The 16099-nt window shown below is 49.4% G+C and overlaps 1 protein-coding gene and 1 long non-coding RNA gene across 4 annotated transcripts in view; one reads left to right on the top strand and one right to left on the bottom strand.

Annotated features, from left to right (window-relative positions):
• The window catches only part of march8 (membrane-associated ring finger (C3HC4) 8), a 39007-nt gene that overhangs the window by 2413 nt on the left and 20495 nt on the right, over positions 1–16099 (bottom strand). For 2 of the 3 annotated variants that reach the window (XM_042336986.1, XM_007899356.2), the window contains exons 3-4: positions 7440–7490; positions 3072–3151 (exon numbers count right to left, since the gene is read on the bottom strand). In XM_042336986.1, the coding sequence (XP_042192920.1) occupies positions 3072–3151; positions 7440–7490 (131 nt within the window). Of the gene's footprint in view, positions 1–3071; positions 3152–7439; positions 7491–13933; positions 14077–16099 lie in introns of those variants that run through there. The other variant, XM_007899364.2, reaches the window with a different exon arrangement.
• Positions 225–3866, top strand: LOC103182351. The gene is made up of 2 exons (XR_006085239.1): positions 225–512; positions 2934–3866. It is a non-coding gene; the product is annotated as an uncharacterized LOC103182351 (long non-coding RNA).

Below are 16099 nucleotides of genomic sequence, written 5' to 3' on the forward strand. Positions count from 1 at the left end.
GTGAGTGAGTGAAAGTGAGAGTGAGTGAGTGAGTGAGTGAGTGCCACTCTCTGAACCGACCTGCACACATCCCAGGACGGAGACTGAGGGGAATACGAGCATTTCTCAGACACCGGCGAAGGGCTCCTCAGATCACTGTCCCTTTCGAAGGAGCAGAGGGGCGCTCGCCGGCTGCCCGGGCCCGGCCCAGGCCCCACCCCAGGCCCAGGCCCCACCCCAGCCCCAGGCCCGGGGCCCGGCCCGCGCTCAGCCTCGGGGGGGACATCTTCCTCGAAGACGTCGTCGTCACCTACGTCGTCGTCGTACACGTCACCGCCGTCGCCCAGGCCCTCGGAGCAGTAGGAGGCGCTGTGACGCAGTTGCAGCAGCGGACTGCTGGAGCCGCGGGCGGCCTGGCGGGGTCGCTGTGGCGGGCGGGCAGCGCGCTCCGAGATCCTCTGCAGCGCCCCGTAGCTCAAATGGCGGGAAGAGGAGAAGGTCGCCGTCGTGGACGACGACGAGAGGAAGAGACGGTACAGACACGGCGCTCGCTCCCCGCCTCCCTCGGCGCAGCCCGGAGCCCTGAGGCCTCGCTGCTCTCTGCGTTTGTCGCGCTGCTGCGGCGGCGGCGGCTGAGGCGGTCTGTTACTGCTGCTGCTCTGCTCCAACCGCCCCTCCGAGCAGGTCCGGTCGACGTAGCCTCCGCCGCCCAGACCCAGGCCCAGGCCCGGGCCCGAGCCGCGGGGCCGTCCCGTCGTCTTCGCCCCCATGTCGTTCAGGGACACCGAGTGCGTCACCATCCCGCCTCGGCTCCCGGGCCGCAGGACGGCCGCCAGCCCCCGGCCCGGGGGCGTCGTCGATCTCTGCTGAGCGGCGAGGGTCACGCGCAGGGCCCGAGGCTGGGCCTGGGGTCTGCTCCCGGAGGTCTGCTGCGAGGCGGCAACCGGGCGCTGCACCCGACCGGGCGGAGGCCCCGGCACCGCGCACTCGGGAAGGACCGCGGTAGAACTGCATCCCGGAGAGAGTGGGGAAGAGGACAGAGGGGGAAGAGGGAAAGGACAGAGGGAGAAGAGGGAAAGGACAGAGGGAGAAGAGGGAAGAGGACAGAGGGAGAAGAGGGAGAAGAGGGAAAGGACAGAGGGAGAAGAGGGAAGAGGACAGAGGGAGAAGAGGGAAAGGACAGAGGGAAGAGGACAGAGGGAAAAGAGGGAGAAGAGGGAAAGGACAGAGGGAGAAGAGGGAAGAGGACAGAGGAGAAGAGGAAAGAGGGAAAGGACAGAGGGAAGAAGAGGGAAGAGGACAGAGGGAGAAGAGGGAAAGGACAGAGGGAAGAGGACAGAGGGAAAAGAGGGAAGAGGACAGAGGGAGAAGAGGGAATAGGACAGAGGGGGAAGAGGACAGAGGGAGAAGAGGGAAGAGGACAGAGGGAGAAGAGGGAAGAGGACAAAGGAGAAGAGGGAAGAGGACAGAGGGGAAGAGGACAGAGGGAGAAGAGGGAAGAGGACAGAGGGAGAAGAGGACAGAGGGAAAAGAGGGAAGAGGACAGAGGGAGAAGAGGGAAAGGAATAAAGAAGAGAGAAAAGGGACGGGACCAGGAGATAAGAGAGAAGGAAAGAGGACAGAGAGCGAGTGAGAGAGAGAGAGGAAAAAAAGGAGAGGGAGGAGACAAATTAAAAGGAAATGTAGGAGAGAAATGGAGAGAGAGAGAGAAAAAAAAGAAAACGTAAAACAAAACTCTGGTAGCGCGGCACTCTCAGCCCGGCAGCCGGTCGCTGGCACGGGCGCAGCCGGTTTCACGCTCGCTCAGGAGTCGGAAGGTTGTGGGTTCAAGTGCCACATTGGGACTTGTCGTCGCATCGTCTGAGATGGCACTCGATGCGGTGCCGGGGGGGGGTGCGTTGAATTGCCAAAAGAGTTGCCGTCCTTCAGATGAGACGTTAAGTCGTAGCCCCGTCTGTCTGTTCCGGTGGACGTTAAAGATCCCGTGTCACTATTTGGAAAGAGTAGGGTGTTTCTCTCTCTCTCTCTCTCTCTCTCTCTCCCCGGTGTCTTGGCCAACAATTCCCCCAAAATGAAACAGGTCACTCGCTCCATGACTGTTTGTGGGGCTTTGCTGTGCACAAACTGGCTGCCGCGGTTCGCCCACAAAATACAGTCACTCCACTTTACAGTGTATCCTGTGAAGCGCTTTGAGACGTTTCGACGACGTGGTTAGGCGCTATATCAAAAGCAAGGATTATTAATATATATTTATTGTAATATGTGAATGGGACACCGCATGGTTAGATGTTGAGCAAGTAGGAAGGATTGGACAACTCAGAAACCATGGCCCATTCTCTCTCTCACCTTCCTCCTTCTCCAGGACACTCCAAACCACACTGGGGTAAGGCTCTGCCGCAACCTGTCAACCCGTAGTCTATTGGCTAGTCATCGTGTGTGAGCCGAGACAGTGAGTGCTGGGACTCTTCAACCATGAACCACATCATTGGTTGAACCAGATCTTGCCCCTACAACATAGGGTGACCATACGTCCTTGATTTCTGGGGACAATCCTCGGATGAGGTATTAATTCCCTGGGGCTAAATTTGCCCTGTGTTGGAGTTCAGCAACAAACCGAGCAACAACAATAACATTCTAAAACAGACACACTCGTAAGAGAGTCACAGCCATTAATCCGACACACTTCTCCAGTATTGTACTGCCAGCATCAGCTATTGTCGTGAGTTCAATAGCTTTTTTTTTGTGTGTCCCTGGATTTGTTTTGCAAAATATGGTCACCCCATAAATGTGTGCATTGGGGTGAGAATGGGAGTGAGGGTCACTGATCATGAGCAGGAATCTTGGACAATTCTAGCCTCTCTACAACCAAGAGGCGCTGGTTGAGATCCATTGTAGCCCCCACCACCCACCACCTAATGAGAGCCTTTTACTGAGATCTGCTAACCCAACATCAGACCTTTTCTGTATTCTCAGATCCACACTGTGAGGCGAGCTCACTCCACGAGGCATGACCCAAACCTTCATCAATTTCAGTGCCCAACTCAACCATTACCTCAGACCAGGAGGTGTTTTTGAGTGAAGGATGGAGTTACCTGCAGATGTCCTGGTTTGAAGGGCTGACCGATATCCGTGAGAAGGTGCGAGGCGCTGTCACCGATGTCGGGCTGCCCAGCTGCCGACAACCAAAGAAGTCACATTAGTAAACTACCGCAAGAACATTCAACCGGGGCAACCCTGTCCAGCAAAAACCAGGAGCACCGTCTCACCCGCCTATTTCGACACTCAAGAACATCTGCCTCGAATTGATTCCGCCGAGCACCACTTTGATCCAGTTTATGGATCCGAAACCTGAAGCACTACAGCAAGGAACTACGAAAGTGCCTCATGGACACCAACATCATCAGCACCCAAGTGACACTGGCACCACATCACTCTGCTTGATGTCATTGGCAAGGTTGCCAGGGGCTGGGAGAGCCTGAAGCTGCGACGATATCCAACTGTTTCCGCAAGGCTGCTCCCTGCACTGAGGCTGATGAGACGCCAAGCACGGAGGTCGATGGTGAGAGCCAGATCACTGACGAGTTCCTGGACGTCAACATTGATCTGCTCTGCCATGCTCCAGAGGATAACAAAGGCAGTGTCATTGAAGCTGTGGCCTCCGAGTGCCCGCAAGACAGCCTCCGATGACAATGATGCCCCGGCCTTAACAGCGAGCACAGCACTGTCTGGTCCACGAGGTGCAGAACGCTTTTTGTTAAACGGACTTCATGAAAAGTGTAACACATTTCCAGAAATTGTTGCGAGCATTAGAAAGATACGTTATGCTAATCTTGTGCAGTCTGATATAAGATTTTTTTAAAATAAAAGGTTTAAATTTGTGTAACTTAGGATTTTGTATAATCAGTTTTTCCACTTTACTGTGAATAGTTGTTTATAAAGAGAGAATCACCAGTGGACCCTTCCTGCTCTCAAACTACCACCCCACCTCCAACCTCTCTTTCCTCTCCAAATTCCTGGACCGAGAGTCATTGCTTGCCAGCTTCGCTTCTTCCTGTCCCGCCACTCCTTTCATGAACCCTTCCAATCCTCTCACACGCAGAAATAGCCCTGGTCAAAGTGATAAATGACATTCTGTCCATCTGTGACCAGGGCTCCCTCTGCCTCCTCGTCCTCCTTGACCTCTGTTGCCTTCAACACCGTTGACCACTCTATCCTCATCCACCGCCTCTCCTCTCACCTCAACCTTCACGGATCTGTCCTTGAATGATTCAGGTTGTACCTCTCAACATTTCCACTTCATCTCCACAAATGGATTCTTCTCTAGCCCCCATACCGTCTCATGTGGCGTTCTATGCCTTGACCCGCTCTGCCATCCCCCACCTCCACAACATCACCCAGCTCCGCCACTCTTTCACAGCGCAGGCCGCCAAAACTCTCATACACGTATTCAAGCCTCGACTATGCAAACTCCTTGGTTGTTGGCCTCCCCAGGACTCTGCAGCCCGTCTCCCGCACCAGGCTCCGTAATCCTATCAACCCCATCCTCGCCCGACTTCACTGGCTTCCCATCACTCAGAGGATACAGTTCAAGATCCTGGTCTTCACCTTCAAAGCCCTCCATGGCCTTGCTCCACCCCATATCTCTGCGACCTCTTAACCCCCTACCATCCTGCCCGCTCCCTCTGCTCAGCTGGCTCCAGCCTGCTTCATGTCCCACGCCTTGCCTGCCCCACCATTGGCGGGTGGGCCTTCTGTCACTCTGCCCCTACCTTCAGGAACACTATCCCGTAGTCCCTCTGCCTTGCCCCCTCGCTTGCCTCCTTCAAGACCCATCTCAAGACCCTCCTCTTCAATCATGCTTTCAATCACCCTGCTTCCCCCCTGCCCTCCACCCTCCCCAATCCCGCCCCAGCTCGGTCCGAAACACTGACTGTCCAGCGCCTTGGGACATCCTCCTATAGGCGCTATACAAATGTAATTTTATTTTTGTTGTTGTAACCTTATTGATATGGGACGGGAGAACTTTGGTTATCGGACGCTGGGTACATCGGACAAAACTCCCTGACTCGATGCATCCGGCTACAGCAGATTCCACTGTATTTTAGTTACAATGCAAATGTGGACACATCAAGTTAATTTTTATCTATTAAAAACCAAGATATCTATTACCATTTATCTATTACCAAAACCCAAGATATCAACTCAGCATACAGAGGCCCCTACAGAGAAAGTGCTCAACAAAACCAAAACAGATTAATCCATGATTGCAAAACTAACAAAGGGACAATGGGTTTTCCATTACTTTCCACGAACAAGTAATCCACTTCCCGCTGACACTGAAATCCTCTATTTTCCACAGCTACCCTGCGATTCTTACTGAGACACAAGAGTTCTGTAGTTTTTGAATTGCAAAATATGCACCAATACCATTTTAAAATACTGCTCAGTGCCTCCCTTCCTCTCGCTCATGAGGTTGTACGAGGCAGCACGTAGAGTAACAGGAACAGGGGTGAAGCGGGCGGTATGTGTTGTACCTCATATATGACTGCCTGGATGTGGTATTGGAATGTCAGCACAGAAAGAGGCTGCATATGGACAACAACTTACACTTATATAGCGCCCCTCACCCAGGGCAGTGTCCTAGAAAGCTTACACCTGGAATGTCAGCCTAAAACCACCCTGTGTCTAGGCCTCTCATTGTCGGAGGTGCCGTTCTTCAAATAGACGTTAAACCGAGGTTGTGGCTGTGCCTGTTTAGGTGGACTTTAAAGATCCCATTCGAAAAGAGAAGGGAGTTTCTCTCTCCGGTATCTTGGCTAAAAATCCCTGGAGAAAAATCAGTCATTCGCATCATGGCTGTTTGTGGGGCATTGCTGCGTGCAAATCGGCTAAAAAAAATCACAGTCACCACATTTGTCAGTAAATACTGCAAAACGTTTTAAAGACATCCTCTTGATGTGAAAGTATCAAGTATAAGTTGAAGGCAAAATACTGCCGATGCTGGAAATCCTAAATAAAACCAGAAGTCGCTGGGAACACTTCAGGAAGCATCTATGAAGAGAGGATCTTCTCTTTGATCTTTAGATGCTGCCTGACCTGCTGTGCGTTCCTGGCAACTTCTGATTTTATTTCAAGTGTTTAAGCTGAGTGCCCATTCTCATTGCAATAGCTCCCTTCGGTGGCCTGGTGGTTAATACCATTGCTCAGCGTCACACTGATCTCAGTCTCAAGGCCTTGCATGCGTAGAACTCCGAACTTTGCAGCTTGTGTTCTCTCCCACACCTATCACCACTGTTCTTGCCCGACTTCATTGGCTCCCCATTCCTCAGGGAATCGAGTATAAAATCCTCGTTTTTACCTTCAAGGCACTCCACGGTCCTGCTCTCCCCTACCTCTCCGATCTCATAAACCCATATCAGCCAGTCTTCAAGTGCGACGTGAAGACGGTCAAAGAGAAGTTGCTGTTTTCTCTCTTATTCCTGGTGTCTCTCCACTGAATTGTGGACAGGGTCAGATTTGACTGCGGTGATTAACCACACCTCACTTCCACCCGAATCCTACCCAGGGATATATAATTTGCATTTGATACAGCGCCTTTCATGTCAGGAGGACGACTCAGATTGCTTCACAGGATTTCCTGGAAAGTGTAGCAACTGTGTATTTGTATATGAAATCTGCAGCCAATTTGCACACAGCAACGTCCCTCAAACAGCCATGAATTGAATATCCGATTTTATCTGGTGGATTTGTGGCCAGGATACCGGGAGAAACTCCTTTCTCTTTTCCAATTGTGCAGACTGGACCTCAGTTTAACGGTTCATCCGAAAGACGACATCTCCGACAGCGCAGTGCTCCCCCAGCACAGTATGTTTGATCTCATTAAGAGGAAGTGATGGGATCTCCCACTAAACAACAAATTACATTTGTATCACGTCTTTTGCATCAGGAGGACCACCCTCACACACACACAGTCAAGTTACTCATTGTAACTTCTCTCACAAGCTGTCATTTCGACCAGTACTTCGAAGGCTCAAAGAACTCGTATGTTTACATCATGGTGCAGCACCATTTTAATAATAACCCTCACATTTGTTACGGCACCTATAATTCTGAAACGTCTCATAGCTCTTCTGGATAATTGCTGTAAAGTGGAGTGACTGTATTGGTAGGCAAAAGAGGCAGCAAATTTGCACACAGTGACATACTACAAACAACCATGGAGTGAATGATCAATTTTACCTGGGAGATTGTTGGCCCGGACACAGAGAAAGAGAGAGAGAGAGAGCAACTCACTTCTCATTTCGAACAGTGCCACAATATCATTAATGTCCTCCTGAACAGGCAGACAGGACCTCAGTTTAAAGTTTCAACCCAAAGGATGGCACCTCCGACAATGCAGGGCTCCCTCAGCACTGCGCTGGAGAATCACGACCTGACTGCGTTGGAAATTCAGGACGTACCTTTGATATGTTGCTGGATCGGCTTGACGAATGGCCCAGAGGTTTTTCATTCTGCAACAAAAGGACAAAAAGCATTATTGACCCCGACTGAAAACAACTATAAAATGTGAGTCGCGAAACTCAGGACCCCTGCACAAATTCAAGACACAGAAAAGAACGGAAAGGGAAGTTATAGCAGAGGTTTCTGTACGGGACATCATCTCCATGATAAGTGTATCTCCTGAAGCTGTTCTGAATCCAAGCTGTTCACAATGATCCCAGTCAAAGCCCTCCACGGTCTTGCTCCTGCCCACCTCTGTGACCTATTAAACCTTCACCAACGCGCCAGCTCCCTCTGCTCTGCAGGCACTGCCCTGCCCCACTTTCCCCTCCCTGCCCGGTTTGTGGGACACTGTTGTGTGCAATTGCCTCCTGCTTTTCACCCACAAAATACAGTCAATCCACTTTACAATGCATTCTGTGAAGCGCTTTGGGACGTCTCAACAACGTGATGAGGCGCTATGCAAGGATTTCAAGAATTATTATTGTTTTAAATGCAAGTTGTCGTTGCTGTTGTAAAGTGACTAATTTCACTAACACAGAAACAACACAGTCACAAGTCTGACTCCCCCAATATAGAGGTTTGTTGATCACTTTGTATAAAGTCAATGATTACTGAAGAGTAAAGGCAGACTGATTGGAAGGAGAGACAAACAGAAAGCCTTGTTTAACGAGGTCACAAGTCTCTCCCTCCCTCTCTATCTTTCTCTGGACAAGGCCTCTGCTGGGTGATCAGATACCGAACTTCGCAACATGGAATTTGAGCTCAGAGATACATCTGATACCCACGTCCTTCTCTCTCTCACAGTGAATAACGAAAATACCCGTACTCTGCATCTCTCTCAGAGTCCAGATCCTAGCATTACGCAGGCAGGTTGATGGGATTATTAATATTAATACTTTCACCCATAAAATATACAGTAATCCACTTTCCAATAGAGAGTTGTTAGTCGATTGGCAGGTCGCTTTCCGGGATAATAATCCCTTAAAAAAACGAATAATAATTTGGTCACTCAATCCACAACCGTTTGTGAGACACTGCTGTGCGCATTTTGTTTCGCCCACAAAATACAAAGTTGATCCACTTTACAGTATATTCTGTGGCTGGGATTGACTGCATGATGACTTAAGGGTTCATGACAAGTTAAGGCGGGGTCAAGTTATCAGGAGTTTCCTATATTGTTATTAATAATAATAATTCTTGCATTTTATCACGTCAGGAGGACGTCACAGGATTTACTGTAAAGTATATTTTGTAGATGAATGTGGCAGCTAATTCATGCAGAGCAATAATAATACTAATCCTTGCATTTGATAAAGCATTTTATCACATCATTGAGTGGTTAGAGCACTCGCATTGCAAGCGAGAGACCTGAGTTCAATTCCAGGCAGGGCGAAACCTTGGGCAAGTTTCCTTACTCCATACGCCTAATAATAATCCCTCCAAAATAACAACACAATAATAAATTGGTCATTTTCAATCCATGACTGTTTGTGGGACATTGCTGTGCGCAATTGGCTGCCGCGTTCGCCCACAAATATACAGTCAATTCACTTTACAGTGTGTTCTGTGAAGCGCTTTGGGACGTCCTCCCGACGTGAAAAGCGCTATATCAAATGCAAGGATTATTATTATTATTATTATCTCAACGAGCTTCACAGTATACACTGTAAAGTGCAGTAACTATGTATTTTGTGGCCGAAACACATCTGCCAGGTTGCGTACAACAGTGTCCCACAAAAACTCGGCATCAAGTGAATGATCAATTTTATCTGTTGACCAGGACACCAGTAGAGAGAAACTCCCTTCTCTTTTCAAACAGTTGGAAGGTGGAATTGTTAACTTCCACCTGAACAGATAAAAGGATTATTATTTTTATTATTATTATTAATTATTGCAAGCCCTATCAGCAGGGTTTATATGAACAACCAATTAATGTGGAGCGCTGCTCAGCTTTGATTGACTCTGAAGATGCAGAGCTTATTTTCTGAGGTCCTGTTTCTCACCGGGCACTATGTAGCTGCAGAAATAGGAGGCTATATTCCTGTCATCTCCCCTAAGCCCATCTCCCCACCTACCCACAACACCGCAGTGTGTTGATTCTCAGCACAGTTCATTAAAAGAGTAAATCGTGTCCAATTAAATAAACTGACCTGCACAGTCTGTCTTAGACTGTGGGTGACATATGGAGACTTAATCATGAGGGTGGTCCAAGCTGGACAGCAGCAGGAAAGCTTGCCAGACAGTGCTCTCAACAGCAAGCTATGCTGTTTTAGCTGGTTAGACCCCAGCAGTTACCCCAACACACACTCTGGGATCCCTCAAGCCTTGGCTCTTGCCAACCTGCACCTAATACTTTCCGAAATTCAGTAAACAGTGAGAGAGTGCACATTCCGTTCCAATAAATATCTCTGTAAATCTCTCCCTCAATCCCTCCATCTTGTCCCCTCCTTTCCCTCTTTTAGATCACAATTGAAGATCTTCCTCTTTTACCATGCTTGCGGTCACCTTCCTCCCCCCAGCTCAGTGTCAGCCTCTGTGCCACTGTTAAGCACTCCGAGACACTGCCCTATGTGAAGGGCGCTTTATAAATGCAAACTGTTGCTGTTGTTGAACTTCCATGTGTTGGTGGCATGTATGGAACTCTCAGTTGGTTTTGGATACTCTTAAGCATGGTGATGGGTTTCCACGTGTGTCAGACGCCCGGCTGACAAATCACATATGGAGACTAACTGAGCACCTCAGTGTGATCAGTTGTCGAGGGTGTCCCACACAGTCACTGCTCTCGAGCTCAACCCCTCCAGCTCAGTGCTGGACAGTTTGGATGACACTGCTAACCACAGATAAGTTAATGATCTACAGACAAGTTAGGTTCAGTATTAATATTACTCTAGTAACAATACTACACATTAGATAGTATCCACAGAACGACAATGCAGGTGGGTAATAGTCGTTAGATCTATACTAGCAGGAATGAGAGGCAGAGTTGAGCTGACTCTGGTGTTTTAGTAACAACAACTTGCATTTATGTAGCTCCCTTCATGCGGGGTAGCGTCCTGGAGCGCTTGACAGTGGCGGAGTCTGATCCCAAGCCAGGGGGAGAGGGGAGGTGACCGTAAGCATGATCATAGGATCACCTCGTGGATTTGCTTCCTGGCTCCACAGTCCCTTCAGTAACAGTGATCAGCCTAGGGGCGTTAAGACCAGTCTCAAGACCCTCCTCTTAGACCGTGCCTTCAGTCACCCTCCTTTTCCCCTGCCTTCCAACCTCCCCGATCCCGACCCCCAGTTCAGGTCCGAACACTGACTGTCCAACACCTCGGGACGTCCTACAAACGTGAAAGGCGCTATAAAAATGTAATTTTTTTGTTGTTAACCATTGGGGACAAGGTCTTGGTCGGTGCTGGGCACTAACAGGTTAACAGCTCATCACCAGGTTCCCAGTCTGTGGCCAGTCACAGTGATCTCAGTAAGTAACCCCCTTCGGATTAAGACTCCGTACATCACGTGGGAATAATCTGCCAAAGGAGGGGGGGGTGGAGAGATTGAGTAGAAAGACAAGGAAAAGTGATTCCAGCAAGTAAACACAGAAGCAAAATACTTTCCCACAGTCCCAACCACTCCCTGGAATGGGGAGGGAACTCGGGAAAGAGACCGGGAATTTTATTTGGGAAACGGTAGAAATTGCCAGGGCCTGGTCCATGTTTTCTGGTCTCCGACCCGGACTCTCCCGCATTAGCGAGGGATTTACTCCAATCGCTCTCCAGTGTAAGCCGAAAGCTGATTATATTGTGGATAACAGCTCAGAGTCACCTCGGTAAGGAACATAGGAACAGGAGTAGACCATTCAGCCCCTCGTACCTGTTCCACCATTCTATTGGGTCATGGCTGATCTGTACCTCAACTCCATTTACCCACCTCTGCTCCGTATCCCTTGATACTTTTACTGAACAAAAATCTATACAGCTCAGTTCGGAAAACTTGAATCCACAGCCTTTTGGGGGGAGAGTTAGAGTTTTGCATTACCATTTGTGTGAAAAAGTGCTTCCTGATTTCACTCCTAAATGGCCTAGCTCTAATTTTAAGATGATGCCTCCTTGTTCTGGATTGCCCCACCAGAGGAAATAGTTTCAATGCATCTACCTCTGTATCGAATCCCTTTATTATTTTAAACACTTCAATCAGATCACCCCTCAACCTTCTAAACCCAAGGAAATACAAGCCAAGTTTATTCAACCTGTCTGCATAAATTAATAATAATCCTTGCATTTGATATAGAGCCTTATCACGTCATTGAGACGTCTCAAAGCGCTTCTCGGAATGTACTGTAAGGTGAATTGACGGTGTATTGTGTGGGCGAAACACGGCAGCCAATTGCATATAAAATTCAACCCTTTAAGCCCTGGTATCATTTTCGTGAATCTGCACTGTACCCCGTCCAGAGAAGAGAGCAGGAACAGTGCAGGGAGAGTGCTCCCAACATTGGAGCTGTCACGGACAGAGAGATCCCAACATTAGAGCTGTCACAGACAGAGAGATCCCAACATTAGAGCTGTCACAGAGAGGGAGCGAGTGAGCTCCCAACACTAGAGCAGACAGACAGAAAGCTCTCCGAACGTTTACGGAACTTACTGGAAAAATCAATGTCTCAAACTGACAATGTTCCTTTTTAACATTGGGAAAACTTATGGAATTCCCTCCTCACCTCCCCAATCCCAGCCTCTGGGGGTATCCAATTCCCAGAAACCCCACCATTCTCAGTAACATCCAGCTTCACCTAATCATAATTAATAATTGCAATTTAAAATTGATAAATTAGAATTCTATAAAGTTAAGTCATACGTTAGTCATTATAAATATTATACTGCACAGTGAGGCGTTTATTTCATATACAAACATAAATTATTATTATCGAAATAAAACTATTTAAAATCTTGGGGTGAGGTGGGAGTGTGAAGAGAGGAGAGAAGAAAAATAATAATAATTTGGTCACTCAATCCCCGACTGTTTGTGGGACACTGTTGTGCGCGATTGGCTGCCGAGATTCACCCCCAAAAAACACAGTTAACCCGCTTTACAGTGCATCCGGCGAACAACAACAACAAGATTGCATTTGTGCAGCTCCTTTCACGTTCGGGAGGAAGGCGCTTCGAGACGTCTCGACGGTGCGTTAAGGCGTTGTATCAAATGCAAGCATTATTACTGATGATAATAATAATAATAATAATAAAAGGGGTGGGAAGGAAATAACAGAGGGTCTGAGAGGATCCAGGAGGAAACATCATCAGTTGGTACCCAATGCTGGTTCCCCAAGGTGTGAGATTCGCTGTGCAATTGCTGTCTAATTTATCACTGGCCAGAAAAGAGCAGGAAACGTCTGCTAAATAATAACCATCAGCTCCTTCGTTCAGTGTTTCTGATCCCCGCACACGCACATTCTTTGAATTTTCTCTGTCTGAATCTTGAACGCAAGAACGCTTGGACCCTCCGCGCACAACGACAACACCACCACCGCCACCTCCACCACCACCACCAACAACAACAACAACGCCGCGCTCACCAAGTTCGCTGTCAAACGCACAGCCAGACATTCCTCATGCTGCAAGAGGCACAGTCACTCCACTTCACAAATAAGGACTCTGCCGACGTGAAAGGCGCTGTGTCAAAAGGCAAAGGGTGATCGCCGTTATTATGCAATGAAAATTAGTGATCTGGGGAGAGGGAGGGAGGGAGGGAGGGAGAGAGGGAGGGAGAGAGAGAGAGAGAGGGAGGGAGGGAGGGAGAGAGGGAGGGAGGGAGGGAGGGAGGGAGAGAGAGGTTCCAGCAGCTCTATGTTTGCTTTGCAGCCTGGATTCTGTCTGGGGGGGTGTGGGGGTGTGTGGGGGGGGGGGTGTGGGGGTGTGTGTGGGGGGGGTGTGGGGGTGTGTGGGGGGGGTGTGGGGGTGTGTGGGGGGGGGTGTGGGGGTGTGGGGGGGGGTGTGGGGGTGTGGGGGGGGGGTGTGGGGGTGTGTGTGGGGGGGGGTGTGGGGGTGTGTGTGGGGGGGGTGTGGGGGTGTGTGGGGGGGGTGTGGGGGGGGGGAGAAACATCGTATTTTTTCTCCCTTCCCTTTCCTCCCCCTCAAACCCCAATTGCACTCCGCAACCATCACCGGTGGATCTCACTGACCATTGGTGAAACAGCTGTCAAATTGACATTTGCAGACAAGAGCAAACAACAAGGGAGACAGTCAGACAGACACAGACAGACAGACAGAGACACAGACAGACAGACACAGACAGACAGACACAGACACACAGACAGAGACACAGACAGACAGACACAGACAGACAGACACAGACACACAGACAGACAGACAGAGACACACAGACAGAGACAGTCAGACAGACACAGACAGACACACAGACACACAGACACAGACAGACAGACACACAGACACACAGATAACAGATCTACCTGTAATTTCATTTCCCAACACGGTTGCATCACTCGGGCTCTGGGTATTTTTCACCCGATCTCTGCCTCTCCCTCTGTCTCATCCCTTCTCGATGCGTTGCAGAAAAAGCAGTCAGTGCCCCTTCCCCTCCCTCCCTCCTCCCCTCCCTCCCTCCCTCCTCCTCCCCCTCCCTCCCCTCCCTCCCCTCCCCTCCCCCTCCCTCCCTCCTCCCTCCCCTCCCCTCCCCTCCCCTCCTGCTCCTGAGCCTGAGACTGCCCTACATTCGCCTGTGCACAGTCCCGGCTCCTCGGGGCTCGCACTCCCTCTCCCTCTCCCCCTCTCTCAGGCAATCACATTGGACAAACCGAGGCTGCCCTCCTCCCGCGGGTTTGAAGGGAGTCGCCGATGGTATAAATAATTCATGAGGACCTAAACAGACACTTGGTGTATGTGCCCGAGTCGACCCCCCCCCCACCCCCCCTGTTTTTGCTCTGTGTCTGGGTATCTGGTTAACAGAGAGCTGCGATATAAACTTCCCAGACACAGAGAAAGCTATGCACACACAGACACAGACACAGACACACACACACAGACAGACACACACACACACACACACAGACACACACAGACACACACACACACACACAGACACACACACACAGACACACACACACAGCACACACAGACACACACACACAGACACACACAGACAGACACACAGACACACACAGACAGACACACAGACACAGACACACAGACACACACAGACACACAGACACAGACAGACACACACACAGACACACAGACAGACACACACAGACACACAGACACACACACACACACAGAGACACAGACACACACACTCTCCCTCCCATTATAGACCTGTTTTGCGCGGTCAATACAGCTAAGGGATAGGCACAGACCGAATCAGAGGCACAACACAGTCTGAATCAATTTTGGAGAGTTCTCGAGCATTTGCAGGGGCGAGAGGGAGGGAGAAGATTTTTTTCGCCCCCCTCCCCCCCTCCCCGGAGTGTTTTGAAAGAAGAGGCAAAAGGGGAATTTGGGGGCAAGAGTTGCGATATAATGCAATACAAATGTATAGTTTATAATGATAATAATCCTTGCATTTGATATAATAATTAGTGGTTAATGCACTCGCCTCGCAAGGGAGAGGATCTGGGTTTGATTCTCAGGCAGTGCGAAGCGTTGGGCAAGTCTCTTTACTCCACACGCCTCTGTTTACCCAGCAGTTAGTAGGAACCTGATTGTTAGTCGATTGACGGATCGCTTTCCGGGGTTAATAATCCAAAAAAAAGTGCTTCCTCAATCACTGACAGTTTGTGGAGCGCTCCTCTGCAGGTTGGCTGCTGTGTTTCCCCCACAAAATACACAGTCACTCTACAATATATTCTGTGAAGTGCTTTGAGATGTCTCAATGTCTATTATATAAGCGCAGTGCCTGTGTATTTTATGGGAGAGCGAGGCAACCAATTTGCACCTAGTAACACCTCACGAACAAACAGACAATTTTATAATAATAATCATCCTTCCATTTGATACAGTGCCTTATCACGTCATCAAGACATCTCAAAGTGCTTCACAGAATACATTGTAAAGTTACTGTATTGACTGTATTTTGTGGGCGAAACGTGGCAGCCAGTTTGCGCACAGCAATGTCCCACAAACAGCCATGGAGTGATTGACCAAATTTCTATTTTATCTGGGAGATTATCTGGGAGAAACACTCCGATAATGCGGCACTCCCACCATAGCACTGCAGTGGAACGTCAGCCTAGACTGACGGTTCAAAGTCCCTGACGTGGAAGGGCTTGAACTCAGAGTAAGAGTGCTACCAGCTGAGCCAGGCTGACACCTAAACAGTTTTTGAAGGAAGGGAGAGATAGAGGTAAGACCCAGGGCTTTTGGAAGAGTCGCTGAGAGCATGGGAGTGATGAATGAAGACCCAGATGACAGAAGGAGGGGAAGGAACAAGAGTGAGAGCAGAGTTTGGTTGACTCGGAGACTCAGACATGAGAACATATTTCTTCCTGTAGTTTTATCTCTGACACATGTTGCTATAGAAACAACAGAAACCAGGCTTCACCGGTTGAATGGCTCATTTCCGTATCTGTCTTCCTCTCAGTGTCCTGCCCCAGGCTGCTGAAAAACACTCTTGTGTGCAT

The sequence above is a fragment of the Callorhinchus milii genome, unplaced genomic scaffold, assembly GCF_018977255.1.
Source record: "Callorhinchus milii isolate IMCB2004 unplaced genomic scaffold, IMCB_Cmil_1.0 Scaffold7, whole genome shotgun sequence".
NCBI lineage: Eukaryota > Metazoa > Chordata > Chondrichthyes > Chimaeriformes > Callorhinchidae > Callorhinchus > Callorhinchus milii.